Genomic DNA, 27,224 nt, shown 5'->3' with positions numbered 1-27,224 from the left:
AACGAGTGTGTCTGACGGTCTAGCCGATCATAACCGGATTCATGAGAGAGGTGCTTCAAAGGGCCGTTGGTCTAGGTGCAGGAAATGAAGGAGCGCAAACGATGGAAACCCAATCCACGGAGGATCCGTACGATTAGTATGCGAGGGCGTGTAGTCCGTTTTGGCCACCTCTCGTTACCGCTGCTAGGTAATTCGCAAGACGGTGGCTGTCTGCCGCGGGCATTCATTCGGTGTACCATGGGTGCATCATGTATCAGGAGAAGCGATTTTTCCTAACGGAACCGGGGAGTGAGGAATCATCAACAACGCGCACCACTCTGGACAATAACACAGACGAAGCGACACAACTCACAATTTTGGTGTCTCGGTCTATTGGTGGCGGTAGCTCATCCACCGCCAGATTCTCCAGCACGCCATGATACTGTGCCTCCGAGACAGACTCCTCAGGCATAGAAAGCCTGCGCAAGAATGTCGCGTTCGCCTGCGAATACACTCGGGCCCGTTGCCAATTCGGGACGCTCGAGCGGAGGCCAGGATATGAGTGCTGTTTGAGATGCTGTCGCAGCTGAGTACAAAGACCTGGTAAATGGAGGGGGTGCTCCCTTGATAGCAGAGCCGCGCGGACGAGTATGAAAGAGAATGAGGGCCATGGAGGGCGCAGGATGATCCGCCCGGCGTCGCCCAGTGGAGCTCGCAGACGACTGCGCGTGTGAGGATGTCTACACGCCGTCGATGAGCTGCGTCGTGCGGTGGGGCGGGTCTGTGTGCCCCTTTGACGCCGCTCCGTGCTGGCCTTTCTCTGCATGTCGCGCGGATGCTACGGGGTGCACTGCTTGCAGGATGGACTCAGCTGAACGGCGACTGACATAAATTCCATGTCGGCCTGGGTCAGCCTGGGAACAGCCGTGCCAAATGCCCCAACATGGTCAGCAGACACCCTCTCGTGATTGACTTCGCCTCGGCTAATCATGAAGGTTCAGTTAGCGCGCAAAGCCGAAGGCAAATAAGCGCAGCGTTTACGCGTCGATAGGCGACGCGCTACACGTGACACGTGAACTTGCGCACGAGACCCCACAGCAGCCAATCACGGCTCACATTGAATTGCTCGCTTCTGCGCTGACAGATGCACTGCGATGTCGTGGTCCATAATAGAGAGTTGCTTAACTTGTTCAAGTTCCTAAACACGCCCTGAAAGCTAATTATGAAACAGATTGCAGAACAGATTTCGTGGAGCATGTGTATAAAATCGCTTCCGCTAAGTTAGATGCAAAGTGGCGCTGAAAGCTTCTGCGGAGTAGGCCGTCTGCGTCTCATATCACCGATCAATATTCCTTCGGCTCAAGAGTGAATTTGACTACGTGGACAAAAGGGATAAATACGATTCTGCAGACACATGCTACCAGTACAAGTACAAATGTATATAGAGTTCCGTAGGAAATAAACCTAAACGTATCGCGACGATGATACCGATACAACACCCCGCACACAAATACACAGCAGTACTTGCCTCACCAGCAGCACAATATCATCAGCACATCAGGATCAAACCAACCCCATGATTGCCCCGACGTCAAAGGTCCGGCCGTTCACCTCCTCGCAACCAAAAGCCCCAGCCCTAACCCCGCACAAAATACGCCTACAAGCGCCAGACCGAGCCCAAAACCGAGCCCTGCGCCTGTCTTCACTTGTGCCTCCTCCTTCTCCACATTCGCGCACCCCATATACGGAGCCATACCCACGCCGAGCGAGTGTGCAATTCGCGCGCGGAGCGGGCCGAGCAGGGATAGCGAGAACGCCACGAGAGATCCGACGTGTAGTGGATCGAACGCAGGAGGCACGCAGGGGCGATATTTCCGGTCAACTTGCGAATCCGTGAAGGCAGCTGGCCGGCTCTCGTAAAATTCGCGGTTGAATCTCGGTTGCGTGGGGGGTACCGCGATGTCCGCGCGCTTCCGCCTTTGCAGGCCCGCAGCGATGTCCTGCGATAATGTGCCCTCCCATTGTGCTTCCCATTGCGCCTTGTCCCAGGTATTCTTACCCTTGTTCGCGCTCGCTTTCGGACCAGATGCCCTGATAGTACCACCACTGCTCGCGCTGATCCGCGCCACGGCGCGCTCGACCTCGCGCCAGCGTAGGAATCGCGCGGATCCCTCGGCACGCAGATGCGCGATCGTCTCGGGCGTGCGGAACAGGCCCCCACGCAGGACTTCAGGAGACGAGGGGCGGAACGCGGAAAGGGGGGCAGCAAGGATTGGTGAGCTTGGGCCGGCAGGGTATACAGGCGAGTCATTGGCGGACGATCGGCCGGAGAAGGGGTATGATGTGTATTTGTAGGTATATGACGGGTAAGCTGGCTGCCCGGGAAGAGGCGGAATGACAATCAGCGGGATATGAGGGCTCAGAGCGTCCAGGAGCGCCTTCTCGGTCGCGTTGGGGGCTGGAATGTGCAGGTGAGCTCGAGCCACGGACCAAGTGAGTGCGAGAAACGGAGGCTCTACAAATACATTGGGTTGCCAATCGTAGTGATCTGCGCGGCTCCCGGCTAGGCCGGCGTATTTGTGTATGGTCTAGAATAATACGCCCGCCAAATCGGCTTGTCATTACGACACACGTTCGAATGGAGACAGATGCCAGCAACAAATATCCAATCGAGATCTGGTACAGAAAGACTTACATGACGTCAATAGAAGAATCATTGCCGTATACAATGGCGACGACGAGGATGAAAGAAGGTTCGCGAGCACTGCGCTCGGTGCATACTCTGGGTTGAGAGCCTCCAGCACTTGATAAAACGGCGCATGCACGATCGGTAGCGTGCGGTCTACAATCATCTGCACCTGCACACAGAGTCTATGAGCATACCAATCGCGCACACCGAGATACGGAAAGCGCGACGCACATCGTCTGATGAGTCATATCCAGAAAGCTCCACGATTTCCACGTTGCGCGCAGGCTCGGTGCATTCAAGCCCGTGCGCGTCCCGTTGCTCGACCCAGGCCGTCGAGGCGCGTAGCACGGACGCCCGCTCCGCGCTGCCTGTGTCTGCGAGCAGCTCCTCCCAGGAGCCTTGCTCAACAATATCATCGTTGTCTTCGATCAGAGATGCTACGAGCGCCGCGGTGGACGAAGCCGCACGCCGGGGCGCAAGAATAAGCAGGCGTAAGTCCCCAAGTGTCTGGCCGTATGGCGTCGGTCGGGGTGCGGGCGCAGGTAGCGTCAAAGAGGGTATTACGAGTCCGCTAGTTGAATCGTGCAAGTCGTGATCGTACCCAGCGTCAGAGCGCGACTCCGGATGTGAATGCGGGGGACTACCGGGGCCAGAGGAAAACAGAAACGACGAGGACACTGAGGGAAAAGAAGACACGGAATCACTTGGTGATGGCAACCCGCTGTGCGGCGAAGGCGGGCGGGCCCAGTCCTCCTCTCCTGCGATTGCGCCTGAGGTAGCGAGCACGAAAGTATCCAGACGAGGGAGACCACGAATGGTAGACACGCTCGTGCTTGTATCCTGCTCCATTTCTGTAGATGTAGACCAGCAGAGAACGTGGGGGAAGAGAATGAAGTCCTTAACTGCACCCTAATTGAAGCGTGAACGTGGACGTTCAAGTACAAGGGCGTGCTGAAGGGATGGAGCTGCACGAGATAGGAGATAACCACGTGGCTGTCCGGATCGATCGTTTCAGGCCCTCGAAGCTGAGAACCATTGAGCTCTCGCATAACGTACGAGTCGGCTACATTCTTGTTCACATACTATCGTGGGCCCATCAGGTCGGACGGTGTCTCCTGTAATCCTCAGCATGAGCTGAAGTTGAACATGTTCTGGACGAAACTTGCAATGTACTGGTAAACTCGGCAGCGGACAGTGCACGATCCAAGTCTCATTATATATCGAAGGACATCAAAAATGGGAATGCGTAAGTGCTTCGCTATCTTCCCATCCGCAAGAGCATAACTTCTGATGACGGTCCACACGCCCCTTCCCAATGGCGCGACTTGCCCAGCCCGGCCTCTCAAGGGCTCGTTACTGTCCGGATCAGCTTCTCCACCTTCGCATCGAGAGCTTCCGCAGCGGCCTTCAGGTCTTCGTTGACCTCGCCGTCGACTGGAACCGCGACAATCGTCGAAGGTTGCAAATACACAAGCTGTGTCCCGCTCCGATCCGCCTTCTCGGTCACCAGTAGCCGGAGGGGGACGTTCAGCGCGGTGAAGATGTCGTGCTTCGCCATCGTTTCCGCGACAAGCGGGTTCCCGAAGATGTACTGGAACGTCTTTGGCGCATCCGTTGTGCCGTAATACGCATTGCGCCAGCCGTGGAAGGATGCGCGGATGAAGGTCCTGTCAGCCATAAGTAAGCTCTATGTGAATGTGAGGTGAATTTGAGAGGCGACGCGTACGCGAAATCCTTCCCATTGGTCATATTCGTCATACCCTGCTCGAGATCTTCTCGAGTCTTGGCGCCTCTGAGCAGTGCGATCATGTTTGGACCCGACTTGTCCAAGCTCAGCTGCTCGTCCAAGCGCGCTGCTACTGTATCAAACGGTAGTGAGGTTTCGTACACAAGCCGCTTGGCTGTGAATTCGTCGACGCGGAGAGACATAATGTGCGAGTGCTATTCGATGAGTTCCGATCGGCGAAAGAAGTTGGATGGCGTCTTGCAGATCGTCCTCTGGCTGTCTTATAGGCATCATGATGCCCGAGCGCCGATAACATCTCATCAGTAACTAGTTGCCCACGCGCCAGGCCACCTCTGTTTAGGCAATGGTGACAGACGTCGACCCACTAGAATACACGTCTTCGCATTCCATGCCATAGCGTTGCAATATGGGTCGGGATCCTCTGTCAGCCCGACGACTCCGGGTGCCCGAGAGTTTCCCGAAGTCTATTTATGATAGAGTGCTAGCTAGTTACGTATATTCTTGAGACATGATGCAAAGCAGCGCCAGAGTTATCATCCGGGCCAGAAAGGGAGGTGGAACCGCTGAAGTGGCAGCCGCCGACTCGATACGCACCAAGTGCTTGACACTAGTACTGGCAGAGACATCGTCCACCTCGCACATCCTTTATAGTCTGTCCCGAGCATACTGAGTGGAATGGTTGGTTGGTCAAATATAGCGAGAAATAATATGCATGTGGTGAAGAGGAGGAAGGCATCTGGAGGCAATATCGTCCGGCATCTGCCGAGGCCCGCTTCAAATTCCTCGTCAAATTCGACCGGTCTCTTCACCACGATCACCACTGACTCTTCCTCATGAACTCAATGATTTTGCAGTCAGTTCACAGTTAGCTTAAGTCATGAAACGCGGTTTATTCCGGCCCCTCTATCAGATTCCGAGTCGCTGGCTGGCACGAGGTCGTGTGGTCATGAGATTGTTCCATGGTTCAAAGTCCTTGCATGTTCCCACATGACGAGAAGGCCCCCAGAGGCATGTGACTGTTACGCGATTTGTACACGGTTTGGCGTATCGCTGAACGCATCTCGTCGCAAGCAACCTGAAGGTACTGTCAGACAACGATGAAGGCTATACAGTATTATGGACCTGGAGATATTCGCCTTGACGACGTCCCTGAACCGATGCCCGAAGCGGGGCAAGTCAAGTTGAAGGTGCGCTGTGTAGTAGTTATGGACAGGGACAGTGCCCTCATTCATATTTAGGTCGCTTGGTGAGCATTGCCCGCTGCTCGCCGTCCAATCGCTTATGTTCCACGCTGCCACAGGAACGGAAGTGGGTGATTACTATGTCGACCGCAAACGCCTCTAAATGATGGAACGTAGTATGCGGCTCGGACGTGCATTCATACTTTGCGTTCTTGCCGCCCTCGCCCACGCTTACAGACGTTCACCCGGTCACGAAGGAGAGATTGCCGGTTGTGATGGGACATGAGTGCGTATTCCTCATACTGTTCCCTCCAACTCACAGTGCGCATAACGCTCCTGCAGGTTCTCCGGAACCATTGTAGCGCTTGGGCCGGGAGTTGACACCGAGAGGCTGTCCGTCGGGAAGAATGTCGTTATGTGAGAAGCAGTCTAATTCTGCACTGGGGTGCAAGTGCCTTACGATCAAGCAGCGAACCACTCATCTCTTGCATGGAACCGACGTGCAAGCCGTGCTCTGCGGGGACCAGAAACATTTGTCCGCTCGCTACGTTCATCGTACGTATTCTCGTGGGATACCTTTTACCCGGGATCTCACAGACTTCGGCATCGGCACCGTCAGGGAATCGGTGGATGGGGTGGTGGCCTTGCAGAGTACATTGCGATCAAGCAGGAGTTCGTTCATGTTCTTCCGGATGGCATCTCTCGTGAGTGACGTTATGTTCCATCACATCAGTGGCCCTAATCTCGCATAGTGGAGATCGGTGCCCTGATAGAGCCGTTGTCCGTGGCATGGCACGCTGTCAAGATATCGAAATTGCATAAAGGAAACAGCGCCCTCATCATTGGGGCAGGGCCGGTACGTACTACATTTACATATCGGTTAGACCCTCGCACCTGATCACTCTGGGATGCATCGAATGTCTCACAGGTCGGCCTTCTTGTCCTCCTCGTTCTGCGGTAAGTTTACTCCGCACGGAACGCATCACGGCTTAATCTGAGATGTCTTCTGAACCTTTAGCGCATTCGGGGCATCTTGGGTCGGGATCTCGGAGCCCGCGGCGCGCCGTCGCGAGACAGCGCTAAAGCTTTCTGCCTCGGCCTTGTTCGACCCCCTGTCAAGCGACGTGGCTGCCGAAACGTTCAAGGCGACAGGCGGCCTCGGCGCAGATGTCGTATACGACTGCGCAGGCACGCAGGCGACCTTTGATGCAGCGCTCAAGGCGGCACGGCCGAGGGGCACGGTCGTGCAGGTCGCGGTGTGGGACAAGTCGCCGACGCTGGACATCATGACGCTCCAGCGGAAGGAGCTATTTCTCACATGTAAAGCCCACCCTCGCTTGAACGCTTGCAGCGAGTCTGACCAGAATGATAGCGAGCCAGGGCTACGACCGGGAGCATCCAGAGATATTGCAGGCCGTGGCGGACGGGAAGTTTCTCTTACTCGGCGATCTCATTACCAAGAAGATCCCGCTGGAAGAACTGATGACAGGCGGCATTAAAGTGCTAGCTGAAGACAAAGATTCGCAAAGTGAGTGCGGGCGATAGCAAGGTGTCTCGTGGCTGACTGCCCTGTCGCTGCCTTCCTAGTCAAGATTCTCGTACATCCGTGAACGCAGTGGACGGGTGTGTTGTGGTCAGAGTACTAGTGACAGACTCGTCATGCTCAATTGGGTGGAGAAGCTCTTGACAAGTGGCAAGATGAACAGGTTAAGTACGTAGGCACACGTAGGCACCAGGGTTAGGAACCTGATCGGGTGCCTGTCAGTGATAGAGTGGCGGACCGAGGTCTCGATCCCGAGTCTCCGATCATCCAGATCCGATCGTTGGATATATGTACCCTCCGCAAACATTCAACGTTGAATGTTGAACATTCCACTGTCCTGCATTGTACACGTACAAGGCCTTTCGGCTCGACATAAGGTCTAGCATTATGGTTTTTTTTACCCGCGACGGCATTCTATACAGCGTAACCGCCGGCAACCCACCCAGCACGCCATGCAGACAGGGCCGCCGTCCGCGAGAACAAAGCAGCCGTCCCGTGCCGCTTCGGGGCAAAAATACGAGATAAGGGATTCACAGTCGATATATGGCAGCCTTGCATTGTCCTCGAGGCTTAAGGTGAAGTGGACAGCTGACTCCGCCAGTTCCGGAGGGATGCTATGATCTCTTCCCGCTTGACCCTTTTGTCTGCTCTAGCTGCAGTCCTTGGTGTGTACTTAGCGGTGTCTAGCGGCGGGCACATCCCTTTTCTCGGTATGTATGCCTACCCAGACTTGTACGAGGCGACAATCGAGGAGCTGCAGGAGGGGCTCAAGAAGCGACGCTTCACTAGCGTTGATCTCGTCAAGGTGAGTTCGGCGAGCGTTCTCTGTCGAAACATCGAAGTGTTAACCCAAGGAAGGCGTACCTCGCCAGAATCGACGAAGTCAACATCAAGGGCCCAGGGCTGCGCGCTATCATTGAGACAAATCCCAATGCGCTCAAGCAGGCAGCAGAGCTAGATGAAGAGCGGAGGTCCAAGGGAGCACGCGGACCGCTGCATGGGATCCCCATCCTACTGAAGGACAACATCGCCACTTTGCACAGCGAAGGTGCGTGTTCTTCCTCTGCCAGTCTGCACTGCACTCCTAACTGGCTCCAGGCATGAACACAACCGCGGGCTCATACGCCCTCCACGGCTCTGTCGTCCCTGACGACGCCACTGTGTCTGCCAAGCTGCGAGCTGCCGGAGCGATCCTCCTCGGCAAGGCGAGCCTCTCCGAGTGGGCACATTGGCGCGGCAAGATCCCCTCCGGCTTCTGCGGCCTTGCGGGACAGTGCACGAACCCGTATGTACCGCTGGGGAACCCGTCCGGGTCGAGCTCTGGTAGCGGCGTCGCAATGGCGATCGGGCTCGCTGCGGGGTCGCTCGGGTCCGAGACGGACGGGTCGATCATCTCGCCCAGCAGTCACAACAACATCGTGGGCATCAAGCCGACCGTGGGGCTCACATCGCGCGCGGGCGGTGCGTTGTCTGCACACATGCTGGTGTCTTACGCTGACAATTGCATGGTACAGTCGTGCCGATCTCGGAGCACCAGGACAGCGTGGGCCCGATGTGCCGCACCGTCACGGACGTCGCCATCATCCTGGGCGCGATCGTCGGGCCCGACCCGCGCGACAACTACTCCCTCGCGCAGCCCGCAGTCGTTCCGGACTACACACAGGCTCTGCGCGCGGACGGGCTGAAGGGCGCGCGGCTCGGGGTGCCGCGAAATGCGTTTGAAAACTCAGATGTGAACCACGTCATCGAGTTCAACAAGGCGCTGGAGATCATGCGCGGGCTGGGCGCGACGATCGTGGATCCGGCAGACTTTGAGGGCCATGCAGGCGAGTGGGACCCGAACAGGTTGTGGGAGTTGGAGGCGCGGGTGTTGTGTGGCGACTTTAAGGTGCGTGCGGAGTCGGTTCCGTGCGGGCGGCGTGTTGAACACGCATGTGCCGTGCAGGTCAATGTTGAGCAGTACATATCGAAACTTATCGAGGTGCCGACCGGCGTCAAAACGCTCAATGACATCATTGAGTTCAACAAGACGCACGCGGACAAGGAGCTCATCGAGCCATTCTGGGCCGATCAAGTAACGTCTGTGGTCGGATTTTCTTGACAAGAACACCCTCGCTGACTTAGCAGTCGTCATCCAGCTTAGAGGAATCCGATCTGGCGAAGCAAGACGCGACATATTGGCATGCCCTACTGCACGACTATGAAATGGGCCGCGAGAAGGGCATCGACGGCGCACTAAAGCAATACAACCTCGACGCGATCCTCATGCCGACCAGCAAGGCCTCACGGCCCGCAGCAGTCGCAGGGTATCCCGTCATCTCTGGTACGTAGCTCTTACTGTGGGAACGAGGGTGTGCTCAAAACAACGTGCATGACACAGTTCCACTCGGCTTCCAGCCGGCAGACGTTGCACTGGAAGCAGCGAACCCGACGCGGATGAACGGGCCCAATATGCCCTTTGGGATCGCGTTTCTCGGCACAGCGCACAGCGAATTCAACCTCATCAAGTATGCGTATGCGTACGAGCAGGGGACGCACGTTCGCCTGCGGCAGAAGGCGTACCCCGAAGCGATCCCGAAGACACAGCTCAAGGATGTCGTCGGCAAGTGATATGACAATCTAGTTACTGGCCTGGCGAATGTGTAGCCGTAGCATTGGTGACATTAAAATACAGAGCACGAATCCAGATGCCGGTATATGGTCTACACGTCTATCATGTTTTATTGAGCCCACGCTTTCTCGCACCCAAGATGCTTACCCCTGGATATGTGTGGATGCGGAGAGCATGACCCACCGGGTGGAATAGCGGCCGAGCACGGTACTGTAACGGGCACGTCGAGCGAAGCGCGTAGCGGAAAAGATCCGGACGTCGAACTGTCGAGGGCGAGCGAAGAGACAAGCGAGGATTCGCGAACAAAAGGGGCGCCGATACTGGCGTTGATTCGACGAGACTACACAGCGTACGCACAACAGGTTTATGGACGAGCCGGTAACTACATCGAGACCGTAGGGTACCTGTGCATATGGAGATAGTGATCTAAAACAGGGGGAGAGCGGGAGAGGGATATTACCGTAACAGGAACCAGCGCGGCGCGCGTGCACGCTCGCGATACAAACAGATCGCTATCTACGAATGGCCGTTGGTAAGTAATAGTCCGTTTTGTACTACGATGACCGTGTAGTGGTATTGACCACTACAGGTACCGTTGCTGGTCAGGGGACGTGTAGAGACGATAATCGTCCGCGGCACCTCGCTCACCTTGGTGCGCGTTGGCTGTCCGCGCAGTATGCCTTTAAAGAGCTTGGTGCTCGCATGAGCCACGAGCGCGGCGCTCTGCGTGATCGTCCATGTCCGTTGTCCATTCCGAGTCAAAAGCAGTGATTTTGAGCGTGGCCTTCTTCTCCGTGAGCGTGGTATTCGTGCCCCGGATTTCGAGAATGGTCTTGATGGTGAAGGAAGCGGCCATCAAGTTATCTGCGAACATTTCCCTCCCGTTTGAGTCGCAAAGCGACCAGTAGGCCCGGCTGGCCCGGTGTGCGCGCTCCCGCGGCATCTTCCGATCGATCATTCTTTCGCCAGAAACGGCATCCGCGCTATCAACTTGTTTGTGATGCGTTGTTCGTGACGCGTTGTCGATTCCCAGACAACTGGCTACGTATTGATGTCTACCCGGCAAGACACAATAGACCATCAGGTTTGCGATGGCGCATGATAACCGTGCACTCCAGTGCCATCGAAGTTGTATGGACACCTATGGTTTCGTATGTCTGCTCTCACCTCCAACTTGAATGAGAGCGGATCAATGAGTTGGTGATCCTTCCTTTGAGCGATCGGAAATTAATGTCAGCCTCAAGGCACAATTTTAGAGGCGCTCAATTCTTGTCGCTCGCTCGTTCGTTCGCCGATTGACCACCTTTTTTGTAGGTAGGTGGCTGAGCGATCAGTCGGGGTTGAAAATACCTACCAAAAAAGGTGGTCGATCGGCGAACGAACGAGCGAGCGACAAGAATTGAGCACCCCTAACCTCAGTCCTTGGTTGACTTGGTGGATAACTTCATCGTTACAGGCCTATGCCACTGCCTGACTGACGTCAGCATGCAAATGTCCCCTTCCTTGCACATCATTAGAGAGACAGACCACATCCTTGGTAGACTGATCAAACATATCGGGCTGTCATTAAGAGTAATTACCCTCGCTTCTCCGTCGAATTACGACCCAACACAGAGCAGCGGCGTAATTTGTGCCGATCTCAGTGAAGGTATTATTTAATGTGCTTAAGCTGTGCGTCCAGACATAGCTTGATTATGTGATTATAGGACACCCTCTCGATCTATCAGCGAACCCACTCTTAGAACGCCTGTCTCTCACGACTCGGGACACTCACGGACTTGAACCATGTGCTCCTGCTTGCCGGGTCCTGTCCCAATTGACATCGACGCGTATCTCCAGGATCGAGATATCCCTCTGTCCTTCTTGAGATCTGCGGCTTGCTGATACTGAATGCCGGACAGACGCGGCGAAGCTGCGCAGGTCCCTCCTGGATCTCGATACGATCCTATCCCGCCCCGTTTTAAATAATCTGAAGCTCATCGTCATATCCATTGACGCGCCCACTCAGCGAGCTGCCAGAGAAGAGGAATTGGCATTGGCTGATTGGCTGAGACTATGCTTACCAAGGCTTCACGTACGGGGCATTCTTGGGCAAGTATCTCCATTTCTCATGAGGCTTCCGTTCCTCATATTCCTCGAATATTCAGGATCACAGTGAATGGTACTAGGTGCTGTGCCCACAGGTTTCAAGCCGCGCCTGTAATCACTGACGGTATCGTCCTCAGAATGATATGGCCGACTTGCAACGAATTCTCCGATGAGGCGGAAGCGGCTCCTGCAATCATAGTCAACGGCATCCAGCAGGTCGTCCGGGGGTCGACGGTCAAGGACGACGCTCCCACCATTCAATGCTCAGATATATCGAGCGAAGCTAAGGACCATGAGGCGATGCACGACCATCCCGCTGCAAATTGCAGCGCGTCGTCCTCAGCCTCCTCGTTCTCTAACTTATGGGTGAATGTCCAGCGGTCCCCGCCAACCTGCTACGCCGATGCACAGCCACCCATCGAGCCCGGGTGTACAATCCCGTTTTGGAACATGGCCGAGTCCGACTGCTTAGACACTGAATACAACAGAGATACCCTAGGCGCGGAGCGAGAAGGTGCGTCGCTTCTCCTGAGCTTCGTCGGCGGACGCTAACGTGTCCCCCCGGCTGTCCAGAAAAAGCAATGCAGAGAGAGATGCTCGTGCAGCCCCCGCCTTTGCTGAACGCAACCGAAAGCGAGATGCAGCTGTTCCACGGCCCGGCCGTACTGGCTGTGACGTGATCCTCGAATGGCGTATGCGGCAGTCCCGGCTCGATGATGTCCTTACGTCCTCCATCCCTCAAAGTCCGCGTGTTAGATGAGAATGCGTTCCTCGCCGATCAGAGTCTCCCCGCGCGGTGCATTCAGGAAGACCCACTCCTCTTCCGCCTCTACCCTGTCACGTTCGAACAGACACAGCGGAGCGCCTGTCCCTGGCTGTGTAAGCTGTGCGTGCCGCGCGGAATACGGTTCCCGTTGATCCGGTTCTGGACTGAACACCCCTACGCTATCTCCATGTTTGACTGTCCACGGGACACGCATGCACAAGAAGTATTGGTACAAGCGTACCTACATTCTACAGAGGCGGTTAATGTTACTTTAGAGACGTGATTTTCTGTCAGGACACACGCGGCTAATCTTTCTATTGGCGAAATCAAGGAAGCATGTTTGTCAACCATAACATTTAGCACAGGAGGGGGAATCATTATGACGGTCACACCATGACGATCTCGCTATCTGAGAGCAAGAATGGTGAGCTTCCTGTTTTGCGATATAGTGAATTTACACAGTTTCAACCCCATTTGCTTTCTCGGCAACAAAAGGCGCCACGTCCCTCGTCTCATACGTCGCTCTCCTCCGATGACACGGATCGAGGGCGTTCGTCAATACCCGCCTGGCTGCGTTTGACGATATGTACGAAAGGCGAGATGTGAAATGCGGATTTTCATGACCTGTCAAAGCGACTGGCGTTTGACTCCCAATCGGGCATAGCGAGACCACGTGAGCTCGGTCAGGGAACGACCGGAAATGCGACCACAATTCCCATCAGCACCTTTGAGGGCGATGCTCTATTCCGAATGGCATGTATAATCCATACGCTTCATATCTGCTAGCTGACATCCTACGAATAGGGCGGTCGGTTGAGCGCCTTGTTGTAGTGCAATGTGGATTGATAAGACGGGAAGGTTTCACAGATCTCAGCTACAGGACGACTCTGCCTGATGCAGACATCCACGCCCTGTTGTCATCACCCACAGGACTCAGGCAGAGCGACAAGGTCTTTGCTTCATAAGTCCACTGCATGTTCCGTCGTAATCCCTTCGCTGAAATGAGTGACAAGCTAACAACGGTGAGACGCAAGAAGCATGCGTTCGATAACTTTTTGGAACATCCCATAACGCACCCGCCGTGAGTTGTTTGTTATGGTGGATTACCATGTGTGCATCCTGCTGGCGGAGCTTGTATTTGATGTGGCAGGTCTTATAAATTCAGCGCCGGCATAGCTGCCGATCAACAAGGATATGACGTCAAGTATTGAATTGCGCATTTGAATTGCTTTGTCATTGCAGTGTATTGGCAGACGGAAACCTGCATGGACAGATCGGATTCTCCATATGGAGTCCGCTATGTCGACGGTGGGACCGCTTTCGTACACGAGTCATCCCGAAATCACCGTGAGCGACCACAAACCGGTCTCAGCCGTGCTCGATATCAGGGTGCGTCTCAGCTGCACCTCGGGCATCATCGGTATGTTTCATTCTAGGCACCGTCCGTCGATTGGCAAGCTTATGACGCATTTGCTCACGGGGAGAAAGGTCGCCACGATCGAATATTCTGAGAGTATACCGAAAATGAGGCTGAGCGCCTCGAGCATCGATTTTGGAGACATCTAGTATGCTTTCTTGCTTGATGTGACGGCAGACGTCTTATAATGCACAGTCATAGGCGCCTGTCTACGCAGATGCTACAGCTCGAGAACACTGGAAAGGTACAAGTGCGACGTAGGCATGATTGCTTTTACTCACGCCTGACGTCACACATAGATTGCCTGCGCGTGTCGCTTTGTTTGCGCCGAGAGAGCGCCTATCGTCTCCTCTGGTTGGTTGAGTGTGCAGCCGGTGATGGTAGGACGGTACCCTCGCAGGTTTTGGCCGGATCAATATTGTAATGTTGTTCAGGGTCTCCTGATACCAGGAGAAACAACGATGATCCGCATTTCGTCGTGTGTGGATAACTGCGTGGCATCGCATCCGAACACAGAGTCGGGTCGGCTGGACTTCAAGGATGGGACGGGATGTGAATAAATACACGTTGTTCATTATGGTGGGGAAAGTAGACTACGACGTCAATATTCTACCTGCGCAGCAACGGAGCCACAGAACTAACACGGTCAAAAAGCCACCGTGAGGTAGGTATTAGTCTAGCACGAGTACGTCTACATGTAATGTAGGCATAATGGCGTCAAGTCACCTCTACTTCTGACCCGAACTGAAACAGCGATGAGGCAACATCTGCCAATGAGCAAATGATTCGTACTCACACGGGGACATAGGTACACGGTATTCCGCGGCGTTGGCAGTTGGCACAAGTCTGACGGCCATCACATTTAAGCTTCCGACCTATACATCAATTTGTCAACATGGAAGAGGTCACGTTGCATTATTAACATTACCTCTGCAGAACTGACAGGCCATCGGCGTGCGACGGGGAGTTCTGGGTGTGTTGTAGTCATCTTCGGAATCAGATCGGTCATTATGCTGGCTAGAGCTCGCCTATTGAGAGTTTTGTGAGTAACATCCAGACTTTGGGTGAGCATGCACATGCAGCGATACCTGAGTGGTACTCATGGTGATATAATTCGCAAGAGGACGGTATGAGAGTGGCAATTTCAAGGACACGAGAGTTGCTGTTGGTATGTCTGAGGTGAAGCGGTTTTATTGGTTTTATACTTCCAGCTGTAGAGCACGGGATGCTGCCATGCAACGATCTAGGATACGAAACGCTCTGCCATCTTGCCATGTCAGTGCGGTGTAGCCGTATGAACCCACAGCCAGTACACGAGCGCATCAGGCTACAAGCTGCGCACGAGCACATCCTCGCTTTGGCACGGTTTCAGTATTGCGGCTGGAAGCACAGATATCGTGAGCGCCGAGGCACACTCAGGTCAGCAGCGATGTATAACACACGACACGTCGAATGCACGCGGTGTACCAGCTCGTGGGTGGGTAGATCGACAGAAAGCTCGCGCAAACGCTTCACGGGAGTCAGATGTTCTGACCCGCAGCACAGGGATTGTGACTTCCGGTTTGCCTGGATCGTAGTCAGCTTTGTAAGAAACCGCTAGTCGATGAGAGAAACTCTACAATTACGGTGTAGCACACACGTGCATTTCAAAGTTGGCCACGCCGAGCACCATCGGAGCCGAGAGCAAATGTAGTGGCTCTGCATGCGTAAAACGAAAGATGACAAGTATAGGAATACATGACGAGGCCATATGGAACCGGACACACCTTCCTCGAGGATGTTCCTCCCGTCATCAGTTTGGTTATGAGAGAGCAACCAGTTCTGACGATGTGACACACAGGAGGATGCGTTTCAGGCGGAAAAAGGAAGTGTCACAACGTTCGCGTTCCTTGGAAACAAACAGTTTTACTGCAGGATGGCTTGGGCGTGGTACGTGACAACCAGCTCTCAAGGAGGCGGAAAAAGCCGAAGGTTGTGAGTACGGATAGTAACGCACACAGCTCCAAATAAGCCAACTGCGGAAGAATTCCTATGAGTAACCACTGTTCTCGTGCTTGAACATCTACACAATAAGTACTTGCGTAACTCTGGACCATACAGGATCCCATGTAGGTCACTACGCCAACATTGCTATCATCTTGGGTGGTCTTCGACCCTGAAATGCTCCGGGTTCACACTCACTAGCTCAGCGCTAGAAACTTGGGGGTGTTACAGGAGAAACCGCTGTTCGAGCGTTTGCTGAAACTGATCTCTGCACGGTATCGGATAGGCCATTGCACATGCTGGAAAGAAAACGTAGTTGTATCACATACGGGCGCATCGGCCGAGCTATTTGCGCTTGCAGGTGCTAGACCAGAAATGGGGTGTGAGCGCCTCGAAGCGAATGCTATGGGACAATGTTGAACCACACACATGGTTGGGCTGCGCCAAGGCGGGTTGATCGCATTTAACCCCTACAGTCGAAGTCGCAATGCGGGGACAGTTACCATCGCTGTCCGAGCACCGCCGCCGCGGGAACGTAATTGAGACCACGCCGTCCTTGCGACGAATCAGAAATATCAATCGGCAGAGAGCAAAGATCGGGAAGCAGGATCCACACACAGTGGCCAGCGGCGAAGGAAGTGGTGGACAAGCATGGCAGTGAGACATCCCGGGAAGATACTTTGATAAACAAAGTTTGGAATAAGCGGTCCCAGGCAGGAGCAAAACCGAGACGGTGGATTCGTGTGACTGTACACCATTAGCTGTTCACAGTCAGAGTACATATGATGTTGTTACTTCTCTTGTTATTCTCCCTCAAGAACTCGGTCTGTCAAATGGCATTCATCATGCAAATAATTTCTTGAACGCCTTGCGTTCCTTGTCCTTCTTTTCCTTCTTCCGCTGTCGCACTTTCTCCAGCTCACTCAGGATCGCCTTGTCGTCCTTTACGAGTTCACTCGCTGCGACGAGGTCTTCTTCGGCACTGTCGTCCTCCTTCAAAATAGCATTTGCAAGTGCCCGACGGTAGAGCGCTTTCGCTGAGACACACAGAGACGTTTCACGTCAGCATGGCTTATGATAAGACCGGGAAGGATGACAGAGACTGCACCTTTGTCCGCATCGCTGAGCTGCATCTCCAGCGCGCGGTCCGCAGCCCTGAGCGCGATTCCTGCATTCGCGGTCCCGCCCGCACGAAGCGCTGCCAGCGCGGAGTTGAGGAAGAGCGGTGCAAGCAGTGCGTCATACGAGTCCTTAAGTTCGGGCGGGGCATCATCCGGGAGCGTCTGATGCATGTCGAGATAACGTATCGACTCTACGTAGTCAATCAGTGGACACAGCATCGCCTCTGACAAAACCAGGCACCTACTCTGATACTTGGCAAGCGCGTCTTCGGCCTTACCCTCCTTGAACAATTTCGTGCCGATCTCCCGGACCTCCCTTGCAACCTTCAGCGCAGCCTCCGGCTTCTCAATGACATTCTGGCCGTCTACCGAGTCCTGGTCATCGGGGTAGTCTTCGTACGGGTCACTGTCATTCGCGGCAGCGCTCTCCGAGAGGCACGGGTCGTCGGGTGAGAGCTGACCGCAGTCTGCGATGACACATGGCGCCGTTGGCACGTCCCCGGAGCTAGTCGGTGTACTCTCAATTGCGCGAACGACGGACTTGCCACGAATGACCTCGCCAAAGACGACGTGTTTCCCGTCAAGGTGCGGCGTGGCACTGCAGGTGATGAAGAACTGCGAGCCGTTTGTCCCCGGACCAGCGTTTGCCTACATGCATGTGTCAGAAAGTGTTAGGACACGATCGGCAGGAGCCGTAAGGAACTTTAGTTGGATGCCTTCTGCGGAGCATCTAGGACACCGTGTCCGAACGCTAGCCCGCATGAACTAGCGGCATCCACGGGGGTAGCTTGCCGTGTCGCGCACATTTACAATTTACGACGCGCCGTCTCCATAGGCCCAGAAGAATCTATTACGTAGGTATCCGAAGACCGCGAGACCATGAACGCACCATGGATAATAGGAAACGCTTCGTGTGCTTGACTTCGAAGTTCTCGTCTTCAAACTTCTCCCCATAGATAGACTCACCACCCGTCCCGTTTCCTTGCGTAAAATCACCACCTTGTACCATGAACCTAAGACAAACTCGCATCGGGTCACGACGGGGCCTCCGAAAAGGACGCACCCTTTGATCACACGGTGGAACGCCGAACCCTTGTACTGCAAGGGCTTTCCGGACTGCCCTTCTCCCTTCTCGCCGGTACATAGTGCGCCTATGGATGTGTAAGTTCATATTCAAGCATCATCAAACCCCGGCTGTCACATACGGAAATTCTCAACGGTCTTCGGGACGACATCGTTGTACAGCTGCATTACGACACGACCAGCGGGCTTACCGCCGATGGTAATGTCGAAGAACACGAGGGGCCGTTCTGAAGCCATGAGTGAAACTGACGACGCTGGAGATAAACAGAGAAGATACTGAGGATTGAAGAATGAACATCATGAATATATACTCTGAGATGTTCCAGAAATTACGAGAAAGTGCTAATAAACGCCCAATGTAACGAACATTTGCTAGATTAGATAAGATGGAGGCCCGAGGTCGGAGAGATAATTCGCTGTTCACATTGCAGCGAGATGTATTACTACAACGTCACAGCCATGAGAGTATCCCAATCGGCTGTTGTACACTGGATATCACAGCGGTAAACCGCTCATGGGCCGACACCGTCCTTTGAAATGCCGAGTAGTTTGCGCTTTTCGTGATATTCATACTTCAAGACCTCAACCTCTAAGATGTCAAAGATCAGCCATGTGAACTGACGAAACACTTCGATTATGGATTATTGACCTTGCGTATGGGTATCGTAAAGGTCTATCCAGTATCCGCGTGATTTGGTAGGATCCTAGGGTTCAGTCGCTCAGCAGTACACCCATGAACAGTGCGACGCTAAATTACCAGTTGTGACAGGTTCTGCCAAACTTTACCTACCATCGGCTTTCGCTTCGTCCCATCCGGGAGGACCTGAGCGAGTATGTCCAAATGTTCTTCGAGGCGCTCTGGGGTCTTTTTACTGGCTCCAACGGTTTGGGCCGCTTGGGGGTTGCTGGGGCTATCTGCTAGGAATGGCTGCGAGCTGCTGGTCATGGTCTGAAGATCGGGTGACCTGTTGCCCTCGACATTCGCATTCTGGTATTGAGGACTGTTCTCATGAGCTTGTTTTGCGAGCTGTAGCAGTTGCTCAGGGGCAGTCTCCCGGAACGTCCGGCCGCACCAGGACGTCCAGGTGGAGTAGGGACGATACGGCATCTGTAGCGCCGATTCACCCGCTCAGCATTCCCTCTTTCTTCCGGGATAACCATGCGCACCTTCTTCACAAGGATACGGCACATCTCCTGCATGGTCAGCTCAGGATTGCAGACGAGCTCCCACAGAATGACTTCAATGGCGTATTGCCGCTCTTTCTCCGTGAACGGGCGTCTCTTGGATTTGCGTCTGTCCAGCAAAAAGGATGGCTCGGCAGGGGGCCCTGATGGCCATACAGCGAGTTGTGCCAAGGGCACCTCTTTATCTTGTCGCGCATGCACCCCTCCTCGCCGAGCAGATGGACTCTTGGGGCTGGTGTCCTGACGGCCAGCCGTCACGGGAACTCTGCAGCTTGGTGAACACGTCCAGTACCGATGTGGTCGCGCATCGGCTTGCAATGTGTGCAGAGTGGGCTGTGGCTGCGACTTCGTCACTGTCGGCTGCGAGCAGTGTGTATTTTCGTCTTTGGAAGCGATATCGAGATTGCTCAGGTTAGACACCAGTTCATTCAGTTGTTCCATGTGGTCGACGTAGAACACCTTCCAGTCGGCAGCTGAGCGGTTGTTGGCCTGTCATGATAAGAATGGGTACGTCGCAAACAAGTATAGCCTATTAAGGCGCAGAACACATACCCCATCCAGGTCGTTGACTGTTTCCGCCAGTGTCTTACCCGTCCTCTGGCAGGCAAGGAGAGCGTGAACGAGAATGGTCTCGTCTATAGATATACCGCGCAAAGCATTGCCTGTCACGTCGTCTGCCCCTAGCGAGATAGAACGCGGAGTCGACATTTAGCTGCAGCCTCACTTCAGAATGAAGTGAAAGAAGGAAGGAGACGATAGAGGAAATTGTCAGTTCAACTTCCTCGCTGAACCGTTACGGCATCTCCATATTGGTGTCACTAAACGCCTTTAGGGATTGCGACTCGGTTGTGAGTCTTCGGAACGTCGCTGATCATCAAACCACTGTGGATGCGTTCTGGGTGATTTCCCATGATAGAGGAATAGATGCCACGGCCATCGATCACTACTAGTTCTTTGTGTTTTCGGGCTCTCCTCACAGTCCAAGTTTTAGGGACACGGTGAACTGGGGTTTTAGCGAACCGGGTTGAATATTCCAGCCTACATTTTGCCGCATCTCCTCAGCACATTGGACAACATGGTCTAGAAATCGAGTTGACTCACCTTTCAGAGATAGGAATAGCCCGCATCGATTCAGCCGGCTGCAGCCCGCGCTACCAAAGCTCAACACGATGTTAGGTTGCTCAATGGTCTACATAGCAGCATTTCCTCATTGCGAGTGTCGATGTCGAAACATTGCAACGCCATCAGAGTCGGCTGAAGTGATTCAAGTATTGAGACAGCTTATTCAATTCCAGTCTGGTGTAATGTATAGAAGAGTTGCACTAGACAAGGGATAAGAAGGACGAATGTAGTGTAGCGGTAAATCAGCATGACCACACGGGAATCAGCACCAACAGTTACACCACCTACTAGTGTCTAGTCAAACATGTCCGAACGTTGTCAATAATAATAAAAAGCAGAGAAGTCCGAAGACAAAAATCCTGCTGTGCAGCACAGCAAGGCGAAGCGAATGAGCCGGTGTGTCCGAGCCTAAGCCGGCGGTGGCGGGTATGGAAGGCGTCCTTGGGTAATGGGTTTTGGCAAACCGTATCATCGGCGTAAGCGCGCCATGAAGTACACAGGCATGACGTACGTCACGAGCAGTCGTGTGATGACGTTATACGGCGGACTCGACGAGGCGTGATGGGGGCGTTGGTCGTGGCATACCCGAGGCTCGTCGGGGGGGACGGGCAGGCCGTCGTTGCGACTGGAGGGAATGCAAGTCAGCACGATGGCTGGTCACGAGACCAAAATAGACTGACGTGGCGGGACATGATGATCTTCGCCATTGAAAGGGGGGGTTGTGAGTTGTACACTTGCGGGACTGGCGAACATACCAAGCGTGAGATCACACCAGTGAGTGGGAAAGTAGAGGTAACACACCTAACCGCGGTCGGCCGACCTGCCAATTCATCCGCACGAGGTCTGAGCCACCCATGTACCCTGATACACCTTTCTCAGAGCCCTGTTCTCTGGACTCGTCGCCAATGAAAGTGCTCAGTGAGAATGACACCGGCAGCCCGCTCCAATTCCATAAATGTTGCTTCCCAACGTTCAGGTTCAGGTGCGACGCAGGATGCACGTCCGCATCGAATTTGCTCGAAAGACGGTGCAGAGGGCCTGCACCTACGTGAAGAACGGCGAGGATGGAGGTGAGGAACGACAGCACCGACAACACCTGGAGGATGGAGAGCGACATGATTTCGCACATGGTGGATACCGTTGAAGCCGTGCGACGCTGCTGCTGCTGTGTGAATGGACCGGTGCTGAGATCGCGAGCACGCTGGGTCTCAGCAGAAGCTGCTGGGGAGTCGGTAGACTCGACTGCGCTGGAGGGCGGGAGGAATGTCGGGGGTGGAAGCAGAAGACGTCGCGGCGGCCGTGCACCCCTCGCTCCTGCAAGATGAACGCCCGTGGAGGCTGTGACTCGTTGATGGTCACAGAGCGTCACGGTCGCTAGTCTGTGTCTCAGCATAACTTCCTGTAAGCGACGCGCCGTGTCTGTCGAGCTGGTGCGAAGGCTGGACGAAGCTCCTAGTGGACGTTGGAAGCAACAGAGCTCACAGCCGTGTCAGCCATTTGAAGGCCCTACGCCCAGCGCCACCCTTTGTGCTTGCATCTGTCTGATGCATGGGGCTGACATTCGGCATTATCACGAACCACAATCTGAAGAGCAATGATGGTGCGCAAGGGGACTGCTCACGCAACTACGCCCCTGGGTCGCATTCACTTTCACCACAAGTCCATACCTACCGGTATCAGAAGAACTACTATCATTCAGCGATCTCGTATATACTTCTTATTCTCCGACTCGAATGATGCGGCCTGTTTCTATAGGCTCTGTGTGAGCCAACAGATAGTATGAGGCGACGAGGTATAGACCCCTGGTCATACGTCTCCTCCTGATCAGGTAGGAGCCCTACCATACTGGTACATACTGGTAGAGAAGTTGTCTCCCCTAGGCAACCTACAATAGAGCGCCCTTTTTGATGGTCAGAGGATGGGCTCTCTAAAGAAGCAATCGGCACTAACAATTTATCAGGATGCTGTGGACACGCATCGTCCATTTCCTCGATGTCTACCTGTTCTACGACCCGTGGTATGTATTGTGGCAGCTTACTGTAGCACCCGTCATAAGGTCGTAACCCCTACGAACCTGTGCTTACCCAAACTATCTGAGACTGCGGTAAGTATCAATCCTTGGATTCTGAGCTTTGTCCATTTCTTCTTTAATTGCAAGTGCGCATTTTCACATTTATATGAAACTTGTATACTAGCCAACCGCTTATGCTATGCACCGCGGTCTCGCAAAGAATGGTCAGGCCCGCGTGCGCCGCTAGTCCGAACTGGTGTCAAATACCACACGAGCTCGTATCTGAAAGCGAAATCCCTACCACTTTAAACCAGCCCATAGGCCGAATACACACGCTCGCTTGAAGGTCAGGGTAAATCTGGCTCGCCGTGCCGCCTCGTTCGAGAGTTCGTACCGACCCGGAATCCAGTGGTTTGTTCGGTGGCGATTGAATGCGCCACCAACTGTCGCACGTACACTTAAAGATACCTCGGCCCCAGGGTAGACATCAGACGGTGTCGCACGGTCATATCTCCTGCCCGAATTTGCATAGCATGAGCGCAACTCTGAAACCAGCATAGGCGCATATAACACATGTCTTGAGAGAACGTCATACGTGCACATCACGTCTCCTGTTCCGACGGACTACGCTAACTATGATTTAGGCTTTTAGCAACCGCCATCATGACGTTGGTCAAGTCACCGCGTCACTACTTCCTCAGACACACGCCGGTAATTGGCCCTTTCCACTGTCGATGTAACATGTCCCAATACCATGTTGAGGCCTTGGACGCGTGTATCATGTTGGCTGCGGTCCTGACACTTGTATGAGAATCAGTGCATCGGCTCTCAAATGTTCCAGTCTACCCCATATGTGAAACTCGCTGCAATATGCCACGATTATGAGTTCCGGGAAACCGGGGGCGAGCGCCTCCGCCCATAAGACATCGACGAAACGTACTCTGAATTGGAACCCGCGCGTCGTGAGGATGGCAAATTGCTCCGATGACAATGTTTGGGGATGTACATCGTATGGTCTATGTCGATTTCATGGACCAGCGTCATCGACGAGAGGTGTGCGAGCATGAGGCTAGAGAGGAGAGACACCATCCTTGTATTGTCGGCGCAGTGATGTTTGGTACGAAGGCACTGATTCGACAACCGTGACAGATGCTGTCTCTGAAATTTGAAGCAATCGTGCATACCGTTAGGGTCTCTTGTGAAGTGAAGGGAGGTTTTCTCCGAGGTATTATATCATCATATTAGAAAGATTACACCTTGTTCAGAGCATGCGTGATTGATCTCAGAAAGACTATCCGCAACTTCTGATGGGCTCCATACCTGCAATACCTGCAGACGAGTCACCCATCCTGAGACTGTAGTCTATTGAAGAGCACCAATAGGCTGTTCTCGTGTCCAGGCCGCTCCATTTTGCGGTTCCCGGAATGCGAATCAAGTCTCAGAAACTGCGCGTGTTCTTACAAATGAACGGAGAATGTAGCAGAGTTACTTCAATAATCGTAATCAGAAATTAGAAGTGCCGTGCGGGCGCTTTCTCGTTCGTCATCGACCCGGGCTTTCCAATCTTTCATCTTACGCTCCAGATCTTTACCGTCATCCTGGTCTTTGTACTCGTCCCAGTCTTCGCCTCGGCCGAAATCTATGATGCGGAAGCTTGGGGTCTTGCGCGAGCGTTGCTTAGGCGGCTTCGTGAGAGGACCGGGCTGCCACATAATGTTCCGGGTATACATTGAGTTTTGAAGGAACCCTGCAAAGTGGAGGCGTATCATGAGCGAATAGCATTCCGAGCTGCGTAGTAAGCAGTCAGCGTCCGCAAGATATTCGATGGTTTACGAGGTGTCCATAAGCGTACCGTTCATCTAGAGTAAAGCTCTCGGGCAGAACGGGCTTCCCGCATTCCTCCATCAGCAAAACAGGGCTCAGACCGTCAATCTCAGTGTCGTCTTCCTCATCGTACTCTTGCCAGGTCTTGTCGTCCGGCTTCCCATTTGCGTCAAGAGGGACGTAATATCCGAAGAACTTGGGCACTATCGCCCCCACGGGCACAGGGTGCCTGATCTTCGTCACGAGGTTGTAACCGCACCATTCCTGTTGCAGGCGCTTCGGGAATGCGTTGAATCGTAGGGCCTCATTGCGCAAGAACCTACGCGCAGAAATGACACAGAGCGCCGTTTTCGCTGCGACTGTGACGAGCCTGTGGCGGCCATACGCGCTGAGAGGCTCGGGCATCTGGAGCGGGGCACGTCGTACGCGCGAATGGTTCCCCCTCCCTATGATACTCAAATCTGGGAGCCACAGGCGGCCGACGCGTTTTGGCTCCCAAGATATGCCATCTCTGTCAAACGTGGGGAAGATTCGCACATATTCCACGGGTTCCTGCACGCAATGAGAGAAACAAGTCTATGGTATGACAGACATGCGTACCTCATTGTCCCGGCACACCATGAGTGTATCAGGGAAGTACTGTTCAGGAATGAACTGCTCTAGCTTAGGCAGCTCTGCCAAAATCTTTGGATCGAAGGGAGGTTCTTGTAGTGACTTGCGTGGACTCTCGTCCCTCACTTTACCTTGTCTACTTCCTGAAGCCACATTGACGTTGGCTGGATTATCAATCTCGGCAGTCTCACTGGATGCCGAAGGCAAGGGACGAATCTCCGCTGATGTCCCGACTTTGTTCACCAAACAGGGATGACTATCAAAGACCGCCTCTTGCATTGGGACACCCGCGTTTGACATCTCAGCGCTCATGTTCGCATCGTTACTGCATCCTGTCGCTGGCTTGACAAATCCGTTCTGAGTCGGCTTTAGCGCACCTTGACTTTCTGCATCTTTCGGCGACTGGTCACACTCTTGCATCACGATATCTTCGTCGTTTCTATCATTGACGCCCGCCTGCGCGGCGAATGATGACTGTTTGTGGTCCAATACGTCACATCCATGCACCGCTTGTAAAGGATCTGCACACACCTGCTGAGGTTCAACAATGTTAATTACGCCCTGGACACCTGTTGCTGCATTCAAGTTCTGGGGCGACGCCGAGGCTGCTCCGCTAAATGCAGTGGCACTCGCTTTAGATGGTGCGGCTTTGGAGGGCAGCCTCTCGCGCAGCGCATTGAGGACATTTTTGTTTGTAACAAAAATCACTCGCCCCGGATCAGGACGGGCACCATCAAATAATGTGTGCACAAATATCTGTGGGGTGGGCTCATTGAGTATCATTGGCATGAGGCCCTCCGAATCGACGGCCACAATGCGATCCTCCGCGTCATCAAACGGCCCGATCATGGAGAACCTAGGCCAGGCGACCAAATCCTCAGCGAGCTCTATGCTATCTCTGAGCTGCGGAGCCCACAGCGCAGCGTATGGCACACCGAGGGGCGAAATCATCGGGGACGACGGATCGTTCGGCATGAGATCCCCGTTGGTCGCATCGATGATGACGGGCGGATGCGCCTTCGCATCTACCTCCGGGACGGGGTCCTCTTCCTCGAGCTCGTCGCGGCGTACGTCCTTCCACGAAAACGGAGAGCGGTCGTCTTCATGGTCAGAGCCTTCGTCGAGTGCCCCGAGCGGTGGGAATACCTCGCCGTAGTGTGCTTTGGGCAACGTGAGCACGGGCCACGGCCGACGTGCGCGCGGGAGCGGCTCGGGCCTGGCGAACTCGCTCTCACTGTAGTTCTCGCCGAACTCTTTGAGCATGCTGCGCGACCAGATGGTGAACACGTCGACGTCGGGAATGCGCTGGACCCAGAAGAAGTCAGACAGTGTGTGGCCCCAGATGAGCCCGTCTAGGGTCCGCACGCCACAAGGTGGCGGGACGGGCAAGGGAGGACCTTGCGGGTCTCTGAGCCATTGGCGGGGGACGACCCGCCGGCGGCCGACGGTCTGTTTCCCTTTCGGTAGCTTAGCGTTCTTGTCTGAAGGCATGAGAGAGGAAACAGGGGAGTGAGTGGTCGGATTGAACAAAGCGGGCAGCTTTTGTACGTTCGAGAACGTGGCTGGGTCTTTGTCCTACCAAGAGGCAGTGGCCCATCAGAGTACTACATGCCTGCAAGTGACTGCATTGTGGTTGTAGCCAAAATATTGCTGACAGCTTGCAAAATCCCGACAGTGCCATGCTGCGATCGAGAGAGAGTAGGAGAGCGATAACATCGCAAGAGACATCTTCGAGGTCAAGTCTGAGTTTACGAATCTCTTGCGAGTCGCTGGACAGCGCTGGATACGCTCGTACTCGAGATATTGCCGGACCCTTTATTTTAGTGGCATCTTCGTCTGAGCGTTACTCCAACATGGTTGCATGAATCAACTTCATCGTGAGTTTGCATAGCTGCGAGCAAAGGTATATCCGCTAGCAAAGTAATGGCACTTCAAGTCGTTCATGAAACATTGAAAGTCGAGCCAAGAGTAAGATCGTAAACCGGCATCTGCCGGATTGTACTCGACCAGACTTGATCAAGTCCCGCCACCCACATCCCCATCACCATTGGTTGTATAGAACTTTGAATCAATACACGCATACTTCGCCTACACAACTGTGCTCGAAAGTAGAACATTCAACGGTGGACTCATGACCAAGCACAGCAAAAACAACACCGCGTCGTCCATCTTCTCGTACGCAGAATACAAGAAGCTGGACTATGGCACCAAGCGGGTGAGTGGCCGCAATACTCTCCTGCATCGTTCATGGCATAGTGAGCC

At 54.0% G+C, this 27,224-nt stretch overlaps 9 protein-coding genes across 9 annotated transcripts; 4 read left to right on the top strand and 5 right to left on the bottom strand.

The window, feature by feature from the left end:
- Nucleotides 1-246: 246 nt before the first annotated feature.
- Nucleotides 247-4,597, bottom strand: POSPLADRAFT_1050449 (hypothetical protein; the record flags this gene model as incomplete). The annotated part of the gene is made up of 12 exons (XM_024479984.1): nt 247-272; nt 314-317; nt 353-458; nt 724-861; nt 938-962; nt 1,096-1,177; nt 1,641-2,437; nt 2,675-2,837; nt 2,900-3,577; nt 3,752-3,802; nt 4,026-4,335; nt 4,395-4,597. The coding sequence occupies 12 exons, from the start codon at nt 4,595-4,597 to the stop codon at nt 247-249; spliced, it is 2,583 nt and encodes an 860-aa protein (XP_024333548.1).
- Nucleotides 4,598-5,512: 915 nt separating this feature from the next.
- Nucleotides 5,513-7,141, top strand: POSPLADRAFT_1159055 (hypothetical protein; the record flags this gene model as incomplete). Its single annotated transcript, XM_024487392.1, has 8 exons — nt 5,513-5,609; nt 5,774-5,882; nt 5,939-6,013; nt 6,067-6,151; nt 6,216-6,300; nt 6,349-6,475; nt 6,615-6,916; nt 6,969-7,141. 8 exons carry the CDS (start codon nt 5,513-5,515, stop codon nt 7,139-7,141), a joined length of 1,053 nt encoding a protein of 350 aa, XP_024333547.1.
- A 710-nt stretch (nt 7,142-7,851) lies between these two features.
- On the top strand, nt 7,852-9,749 carry POSPLADRAFT_1050447 (hypothetical protein; the record flags this gene model as incomplete). The annotated part of the gene is made up of 7 exons (XM_024479983.1): nt 7,852-7,944; nt 7,998-8,208; nt 8,238-8,600; nt 8,654-9,027; nt 9,085-9,218; nt 9,278-9,462; nt 9,520-9,749. 7 exons carry the CDS (start codon nt 7,852-7,854, stop codon nt 9,747-9,749), a joined length of 1,590 nt encoding a protein of 529 aa, XP_024333546.1.
- Nucleotides 9,750-9,962: 213 nt separating this feature from the next.
- POSPLADRAFT_1116284 (hypothetical protein) lies at nt 9,963-10,172 on the top strand (the record flags this gene model as incomplete). Its single annotated transcript, XM_024483465.1, has 1 exon — nt 9,963-10,172. A coding segment is annotated over one exon (210 nt), but the record flags the coding sequence as incomplete, so codon positions are not given.
- Nucleotides 10,173-11,976: 1,804 nt separating this feature from the next.
- On the top strand, nt 11,977-12,887 carry POSPLADRAFT_1037258 (hypothetical protein; the record flags this gene model as incomplete). The annotated part of the gene is made up of 3 exons (XM_024477208.1): nt 11,977-12,352; nt 12,412-12,514; nt 12,542-12,887. The coding sequence occupies 3 exons, from the start codon at nt 11,977-11,979 to the stop codon at nt 12,885-12,887; spliced, it is 825 nt and encodes a 274-aa protein (XP_024333544.1).
- A 1,926-nt stretch (nt 12,888-14,813) lies between these two features.
- POSPLADRAFT_1158677 (hypothetical protein) lies at nt 14,814-15,040 on the bottom strand (the record flags this gene model as incomplete). Its single annotated transcript, XM_024487347.1, has 2 exons — nt 14,814-14,896; nt 14,950-15,040. Coding segments are annotated over 2 exons (174 nt in total), but the record flags the coding sequence as incomplete, so codon positions are not given.
- A 1,807-nt stretch (nt 15,041-16,847) lies between these two features.
- POSPLADRAFT_1158679 (hypothetical protein) lies at nt 16,848-18,445 on the bottom strand (the record flags this gene model as incomplete). Its single annotated transcript, XM_024487348.1, has 6 exons — nt 16,848-17,041; nt 17,113-17,316; nt 17,371-17,773; nt 18,015-18,138; nt 18,189-18,276; nt 18,331-18,445. The coding sequence occupies 6 exons, from the start codon at nt 18,443-18,445 to the stop codon at nt 16,848-16,850; spliced, it is 1,128 nt and encodes a 375-aa protein (XP_024333542.1).
- Nucleotides 18,446-18,720: 275 nt separating this feature from the next.
- POSPLADRAFT_1186353 (hypothetical protein) lies at nt 18,721-21,802 on the bottom strand (the record flags this gene model as incomplete). Its single annotated transcript, XM_024489218.1, has 7 exons — nt 21,317-21,802; nt 21,196-21,257; nt 20,495-20,582; nt 19,946-19,962; nt 19,376-19,882; nt 18,999-19,316; nt 18,721-18,825 (listed from the first exon to the last, which is right to left on the bottom strand). The coding sequence occupies exons 1-7, from the start codon at nt 21,642-21,644 to the stop codon at nt 18,721-18,723; spliced, it is 1,425 nt and encodes a 474-aa protein (XP_024333541.1). The 5' UTR covers nt 21,645-21,802.
- A 2,214-nt stretch (nt 21,803-24,016) lies between these two features.
- On the bottom strand, nt 24,017-26,453 carry POSPLADRAFT_1062227 (hypothetical protein; the record flags this gene model as incomplete). The annotated part of the gene is made up of 4 exons (XM_024481488.1): nt 24,017-24,314; nt 24,379-24,902; nt 24,951-25,436; nt 25,494-26,453. The coding sequence occupies 4 exons, from the start codon at nt 26,451-26,453 to the stop codon at nt 24,017-24,019; spliced, it is 2,268 nt and encodes a 755-aa protein (XP_024333540.1).
- Nucleotides 26,454-27,224: the final 771 nt, after the last annotated feature.

This window comes from Postia placenta, assembly GCF_002117355.1.
Source record: "Postia placenta MAD-698-R-SB12 unplaced genomic scaffold POSPLAscaffold_21, whole genome shotgun sequence".
Classification (NCBI taxonomy): Eukaryota; Fungi; Basidiomycota; class Agaricomycetes; order Polyporales; family Adustoporiaceae; genus Rhodonia; species Rhodonia placenta.
Note: the sequence above shows the minus strand (reverse complement) of the source record. Positions and strands in the feature narration are given on the sequence as shown.